Raw genomic sequence first — 8,031 nt, 5'->3', positions numbered from 1 at the left:
TTCACCTGGTTCTTTGTTCTTTTAATGTAATAGGAAGTATTAAAAACACATTCCAGTGTTGAAAAATGCTGGAAATCTTGGTATCAAATTACTCTATCTATTAAAATATTGTATTGTTGCACTAATAAAAATCCGTCCATCCATTCTCTTCAGCTCATCCTTTTCAGCTGATATAGGGTGAGAGGCAGGATACACCTTGTAATAAACAGATATACCTATACATTAGAATTTATAGGGTGCAATAAACTGATTTGAATTTCAGTGTCAATATGTATTGCACCACATGTACACAAAATATACATGCCGCCACAATGAACACAGTGGCAGTGGAGCAATTTGTCATCTGAATAGCTGGTCTTGTGTCAAAAAGTGATTTCCAGTACTTGCTAAAAAAATTATTGCTGGTATTTATATTGTTGTAAATGACTTGTGGACCTATAATCTGTCAAGCGTAATTCAAACATTATCTCTTAGTAATGATATCAAATAATTTTGAGTCATAAAGAACATTTCTGTCACATGGTAGAAGCTGCAATCAGTTTTTGGCAACAACAGCAACCTTATCTCCACCCCCAAGACTCCAGAAATCTCTCTCACTGAGCCTCAGAACAGTGGACTCTCTGATTTCTTTTAAACAGCAGCTAAAAAGAAAATTATCTTTTTAAACTTGCTTTTGGGTAACTTTTTATAGTTTTGTTTTTAGCTCTTTAACTCTATTATTTTTAGTTACTTGTTGACAGTTTTAGATTTTTTTTGTGATCATTTGTATGTTCTCCCCGTGTCTGTGTGGATTCTCCCTGGATACTCCAGCTTTCTCACACAGTCCAAAGACATGCATTTAGTGGGGTTAGGTTAACTGGCGATTCTAAATTACCCATAGTGGTGAATGGTTTGTGAATAGGTTTCACTGGTGAAATTAAGCTTTGTTTGGTCTTTTTCCACCTTTTCCTGACCTGACGGCCTTTTTCCTGTTGACTTTTGTTCAGATTTAACATGGAAACACTCCTACATATCATTTCAGATGGCAATTCACTAAAATACCTGTGTAAGGATTCTAAATCTGGGTTTACCAGTTGCGATGTGTAAAGTTTCATGCTCCCAACTTTGTCAGATCAATTTGAGGATGACCTCTTCCTGTTCCAACATGACTACACACCGGTACACAAAGCAAGGACCATGGATGAGCGAGTTTGGTGTGTAAGAACTTTACCGGCCTGCACAGAGTCCAGACCTCAACCCAATAGAACACTTTTGGGATGAAGTAGAGTGGAGACTGTGAGCCAGGCCTTCTCCAACATCAGTGTCTGACCTCACAAATGCACCTCTGGAAGAATGGTCATAAATTCAGATAAACATGCTCCTAAACCTTGTGGAAAGCCTTCCCAGAAGAGCTGAAGCTGTTATAGCTGCAAAGGGTTGGCCGACATCACATCGAACCCAGTGGATTAAGCACAACATGTCACTCAAGTTCACATGCGCGTGAAGGCAGACAAGCAGTTTGGCAATATAGTGTATGTGGCCAAAGGTCCTGATGGAAAATTGGAATCAGAGCTGGCAGTGTGACAGCAGGTCAGGTAACACAAGGAGGCACGTTTCACATGTGAAGCTGTTGCTATACAGACGTTTGGAAAATGTGTCACCGATTAATCTACACTGGCTGTAATCTGCAAGGACGACACTTTGTGCTCATGCTGTTGTGTACTGCAGTATGCTTGACTGTGTGTCTGAACAGTGTCAGAGAACAATTAGACAATTATGACCTGTCTGGAAATTTATATCACCTCAAATAACCTGTCTGTACAGTAGACACACCTCCTGACTATTTAGCCTGGTGAATACGTTTATACACTATACAGCAATTAACATCATGTGCTTTTTGTGTGTAGGCATTTTTGAGAACATTTCACTGTGTCCATTCAGTTTAAGGGACCCACATAAAATGTTCCACCAAAGGTTTATTTTCAGCAATCATTTGCTTCTGTCAACGTTTGAACTAAGCTGCCGCATGATAGCATCAGCGGAAGCCAGTCCACCTAGCCACTGTTATGTTTTATGCTTTTCATGTGCTTTCCCAACAGTCAACAGTTTTTTGATTATAGCATCTAAAAACTGTCTGGTCTTTCTTCTCTTTGACAGACTTACTGAGGAAGGTCTTTTTCTATAAATGTTTTATAGATTACCTTTTAGCTTGCAGCCAAATGTAGCTCAGACCTTTCTTCCATTTTTTCCCAGTATCCCTGACTGTCACAAACGTAGAGCCTAACAGGATTTAAAGCTCTAAAATCCTGTAATTACCATCTGTGCCCACAGACGCTGCTTTTGCCCCTGCTCAGGAGAAAGTTACACAATGCTCCTTTAAGTGACAGAATGGTTTATAATTTACAGGGTCTGTAATTTTTATTTACAGACCCTGCAAATATAGCCTTTTATTTATGGAAAACATATTTATTGAGCTATATCTGAAATATTTTATAAATTTACAAGTACACATGTATAATATGTGTTCATTATTTCATTCAGACTGACATATATCCCACTGCAATGTGTGGAAACCTGTTTCTGCCACTGAAAGCTTTTTTTCCACCCATACATTTGCAAACTTATGGAAATTTAGAGTTAAAATTTCAAGTTAGGTGTCTCAGAATTTTGATTAACTAACTGAAACATCAGAGAAAATACCTCAAAATTAAGAAAAATAACTTTTTAGTTAGTAATTCAAAATTTGGGGATAATAACAACATAATAACATTTTGACTTATGGATACATACCAAATAGTTTTTTTTTTCTCTGTATGGGTTGAGTGTCACACAAAATCTTCACACACATCAACCAGCAGCTGACACGACTGGAAACCTGAACAGGCCAACAGTCCCACCAGCATTTGCTGGTCTATTTTAATCTTGTCTTTTCTAGTGAGCACACTATTGCCCCCTCTCCCTGAAAGAAAGTGGCACAGAACACAAGAGAGAACTGCCAGCAAGCAAAAACAGCCCAGCCTGTATTGTAGCTTTTAGGTAGAAACTGACATCAACTCATTGCAGAAACTTCTAAATCTTGGCCTGTAGACAGCACTGGTATGATAACTGTTTTTCTGCATGCGCCTAGCAAGAGTAATGCATGACACTAGCCCTTTTCTGAACTGCCTGTGCATGTCTGTTTGCTGTTTATGTTTTGCTTACCCTCTGACACTGTCATTATCGGCTGCAGGGGTGGAACCAGTTTGAGATAACGCCAACACGTAGAGGAAGGCTTCTACGAATAGAACACAGCCATTTAGTTCCCCTCATAGCCAACAAATATGCAGTCTCAGGACCTGCCTTTTCTTCTGTTTATAGTAGTAAAGTTTTATGGCGCATATTAAATTTCTCAAAAGCTGAGGGAAACAACTTTGTATTGATTGGCATACAGGTTAAAGTGATTCATAAAAACCAAGGAGTAATGTAGCCATTTTACAATACCTGCTGTCTCCACTTAACAGCATGACCAGGGTTGACACTGCTTATGCTTATATAATGTACCTGTCCGGGGTTAACTCACTCATAAAAACACTTCATGCTGAGCTAATGAGTGTAGCAGAAAGAAAAAAAAAGTGGAACTAAATATGCTCTGTGCATGGATCAGGCTTGCAGGAAGAAAGTGCATATTCATGATTCATTCTTAGTTGATTCATTCAACTTCATTCTTTGTGTGTGTGTGTGTGTGTGTGTGTGTGTGTGTGTGTGTGTGTGTGTGTGTGTGTGTGTGTGTGTGTGTGTGTGTGTGTGTGTGTGTGTGTGTGTGTGTTTAAATATGCAGTACTGAAAATAGAAAAGGTGTACTAGTGGAAAGCAGGTAGATACATTTGTGACTGTATACAATTGTATACAAGTGTGTAGGCCAAACTTTTCACAGATGTTGATGGATGTTATTTATTTATTTCACTGTGTTCACTAATGTGTTTTGCCGAAGGTTTTTTTTCCCCATGGATGATGAAGTGTCGCACTCTGCTCAGGTAGAGCATGGCTCACTTTTGCTACGGCAGCTGGAGAAGATGAGAGCAGCTAGGGAGCTCACTGATGTGGTGCTGTTTGCAGAAGGGATTCCCTTCCATTGCCACAAGGTGGTGCTGTCTGCATTCAGTCCTTACTTCCAGGTAAAGCAGTCAGGAACAACACCAGCCCGAAGGAAAATGCAAGAAAAAAATATTGCTTTTTTTTTTTTTTTTTTTTTTTTTAGAACTGCTGTGAGCAAATATGTTGATAATATCACAAGGCTGTAATTGTATCATTTCTTATTGTTTTGATAAATCATTGTATCCAGGCCATGTTTACATGTGGTCTAAAGGAGACCCAGGGAGGAGAGGTACCTCTCAGAGACACCCCTGCTCAAAGCTTAAGGCTGCTGCTGGACTACATGTACTGTGCTGAGCTCCCACTTTCAAACAGCAACATCCAGGGAGTGGCTGCTGCTGCCTTTCTGCTACATGTAGACGGCGCCTTCAGGTGAAAAAGAAAAATGGGAATGGGGTGAAACTGAAAGAGGGGTACATGGTAAAGGTAGCACCTGTTAAAGTGAAAGTGGCCTGCTTAAGAGATACTGACAAACTTTCACTCCCTTCATCTCCTTGTTTTTACTGAGTTAAGGTTGTGTCAGAGCCACATGGAGGCCTGCATGGACCCATCAAACTGTGTTGGTCTGTACCACTGGGCCAGAAACTTGGGAGCAACTGGTCTTGCTGACTGTGCCTTGAGATACCTTTGTCAACACTTTGCACAGGTGGGGCATTCAGTAATACCAATGTAATCCCTCCACTAGTGAATTCTTCTTGACCCCAAGATTAATGAATCCACTTAGATTCAGCCTGCCTCAGAAGAATCACTCTTTGGAGACCCTCTTTTGTGAAGCTTGTGAGCACTGCCGGTTGGGGGCAGAAATGCACATTTAAAGAGAGGACAGTGACCAATTTGACAAGTGTGCATGTTCAACAGTCTCTACCATGCATCCATTATATATTATGTGTTGTTTTTATTTATTTATTTATTTTTTTAAGATTTCCTTGTCATTACTTTTACATCCTTTTTTTTTTTTTTTTAAATCTTACATTCTCTAGGTTTGTGAGGAGGAAGAAGTGCTAGAGCTGGATGCCCAAAGTCTTGGGGAACTGCTTGGTTTAGATGACCTTAATGTATCACAGGAGGAGGTTGTTTTGGACCTGGTGTTGCGTTGGGTGGAAAGACGTAGGGGTAACTTGCAAAGCGAAACCCAGGCTGTGGAGTTACTCAGACATGTCCGGCTGGAGCTTGTGGACCCTGGATTTCTCCGTAAAGCAAGAAGGAGAAACCCGGTATGAAAGGATGGGAGTAAGGTGCAAGTATAATAAGGGACAAGACTCCATATCTATTTTTATCATCAGACAAGTATATAGAAATATCATTCTTATATTTATGACTCTCTTAGGTGCTTCTGCGGGACGATGAGTGCTTTGGGATGATTGATGCTGTTCTCCAGACCTCAGGCCTCTGCGAGACCTCAGCTCCTCCTCGCCGAGCTCTTCGCTATGGCATGGAGACAACTGATTTGCTGCTCTGTTTGGGTGGAGTGAATCAGGACGGGGTGCCTGCCCGGCGTGGAGGACTTGCTGACCTCAGTTTTTGCTTTGACCCCCATGTTAGGAAGATTTGCTACATCCCCTCTCCACTGAAGGCCTGCGGCAGTGTGGGACAGATCACAGCAGGAGCAGTGAGTCGAGAAAACATTATAGTAGTGGCTGTAGAGGCAGAAGACCAACATCGAATGAAAACGATTGATATCTACAGGTGTTTATGCACTCATATATCAGAAATCCATCTTTTCATCAAAAGACACTATATTAAAATAAGAAATTGACTACTTGCTTATCTTCCAGGTATGACAGTTCAGAGGAGAACAGCTGGGTGAAGCTGTGCTCTGCAGCGTACAGGGACATGTATGCATTAGGGCTCATAGGAGACGCCCTGTATTTGATCGGTGGCCAGATGAAAGTACGTAACCACTATATCATCACAGACAGCGTGGAGAGATGGTCACTGAGGAGAGGAGGCAGCTGGCTCAGCTTTGCTCCACTGCCTCTTTCATTAGCTTGCCACTGTGTTGTGAACCTAAAGGAGCATCTTTATGTGCTGGGGGGCTGGACACCACAGGTACACAGGCCTACCAGTAGATCAGATTTTGCAGCTTCTGAAACAGTCTCAAGTAATGAAGTCCTATATTAGGTTCTGGTTAGTGCCATTTTTATTTAAGGTAGCTACTGCTTTTACTTTATAGTTTTAACTGTGTGTAGCTCAGCTGGATGGAGGTAAATTAGTGATATTAATATTCAAATGTGATGGCACTTATGTTTTTTTTCCCCTCTGGTCATATCACATCCACATGGACCTGAAGGAGCACACTCATTTTTAAACTTGATAAATAAAGGATTTTTTTACATGTGCATTACATTTAGTTGAAAACTCTTATTCTTTTACAGAAATACTTGGCTGAAAACACAGCATCTCTGTTGTTATATCTTCCCATTTCCTCATCTATTTCTTCATCTCTCTTCCCATCTTTCAGGATCACCCTGATGATGAGCCTGACAAGCTCAGTAATCGTGTGTTTCAGTTTGACCCCGGCAAAGACAGGTGGACAGAGTGTGCCAGTATGAAGTACTCCAGGTACCGCTGTGGAACAGCTGTCCTCAATGGTGAAATCTACATATTAGGTCAGACTACTAAAGTACATTGCTGTATCTGTATTAGTATTATTAGCTTGATGCACTGGAGAAAAAGAATGTGTTTGTTTTCAGGTGGTATAGGATGCGATGGAGAGGACCGTGGACAATCACGTCGTTGCCTGAGCTCTGTGGAGATCTACAACCCAGATACAGACACCTGGAGGGCAGGACCAGCCCTTCCTACATCCCTACTTTCCCTTCGAACCAATGCCTCCAATATAGGAGTAGTGGAGGGAAAGCTCTACCTCTGTGGATACTACAAGGGGGCCGGTCAGTTACTGAATATCTGCCAAAGTGCTTTTGCATGCTCTCCAAAACTATTTTCTACTGCATTCTTGCTGTTTCCCAAGCACAAGGCACACTTTCTCTTTGCACCGGAGTTAGGCAATTTAAACTAACTGATGAGGCAGCGTCTCTGGAAATGAGATATTACTCAGTCATCATTTATATACCTTCTCTCATGGCTGCAGGTCGTCATGAGATCATCACCAAGGAGATTTTGGAACTGGACCCTGCAGACAATGTGTGGACAGTTGTGGAAAGACGAGCAGCCATGCACGACAGCTATGACGTCTGTCTGGTGGCTAATCTTAATCCTCGAGACCTCCTCACACCCTAATGCATCCCCTCCTATGTATATAGAAAGTAAGCCTAAACTCATAGAGCCTTATTCCATAAAGCTTTATTTGCTTTTGGAAGTTAAAAACTCAACTTAGGTTGAGTCTTCGAGTGTCTGAAAAACAAGGATATTTTTCACATTCATTATTTATCACACCAATTTGAAATCAAAAGGAGAGAAGAACATTCTTTATCATTAACTAGCAATTTTAAAAAATTTTTTGGACATCACACTTTGCACAATGTAATTTAATTGCCACATGTAAATAACATGTCAGTGTTAGCTTAAAGGAAATGTATATTGTCTTGTATGATATATTTGTAACTTACTTTAATTTTTAAACAAAAAACACCTGTTCTGTGGAGTCACACCACAGTGTAAGAAAATGCCAATTCTGAGGGGTTTTTAAGGTGTGCATACTTGTTGGGTCACATAAGACAATAAGATCCATGAAGAAAACTAAATAGGGGTTAAAAATGAAATACTGCATATGTTCAGTCAACAGTATGTGTGCTGCATGTCCTGTCCAAACAATTTATTTTACCTGTAAATATAAATGGGAAAAAATTTTGTCCTGTGTATTTTCTGCATGCAGCATGAACCCTTACACTAATATGTCTTTAAAGTGACAAATATCATCTCCACAAAAGTCATTTCCACCACTTTAAATCTCCATTCAAT

At 40.5% G+C, this 8,031-nt stretch overlaps 1 protein-coding gene across 1 annotated transcript; it reads left to right on the top strand.

The window, feature by feature from the left end:
* The first annotated feature begins 2,938 nt into the window (after nucleotides 1-2,938).
* LOC115782633 (kelch repeat and BTB domain-containing protein 12-like) lies at nucleotides 2,939-7,892 on the top strand. The gene is made up of 10 exons (XM_030732927.1): nucleotides 2,939-3,075; nucleotides 3,950-4,133; nucleotides 4,301-4,482; nucleotides 4,624-4,756; nucleotides 5,091-5,324; nucleotides 5,438-5,796; nucleotides 5,886-6,159; nucleotides 6,572-6,719; nucleotides 6,804-7,001; nucleotides 7,202-7,892. The coding sequence occupies exons 2-10, from the start codon at nucleotides 3,963-3,965 to the stop codon at nucleotides 7,348-7,350; spliced, it is 1,848 nt and encodes a 615-aa protein (XP_030588787.1). The 5' UTR covers nucleotides 2,939-3,075; nucleotides 3,950-3,962; the 3' UTR covers nucleotides 7,351-7,892.
* The last annotated feature ends 139 nt before the right edge of the window (nucleotides 7,893-8,031 follow it).

Source organism: Archocentrus centrarchus, chromosome 7 (genome assembly GCF_007364275.1).
Source record: "Archocentrus centrarchus isolate MPI-CPG fArcCen1 chromosome 7, fArcCen1, whole genome shotgun sequence".
NCBI lineage: Eukaryota > Metazoa > Chordata > Actinopteri > Cichliformes > Cichlidae > Archocentrus > Archocentrus centrarchus.
Note: the sequence above shows the minus strand (reverse complement) of the source record. Positions and strands in the feature narration are given on the sequence as shown.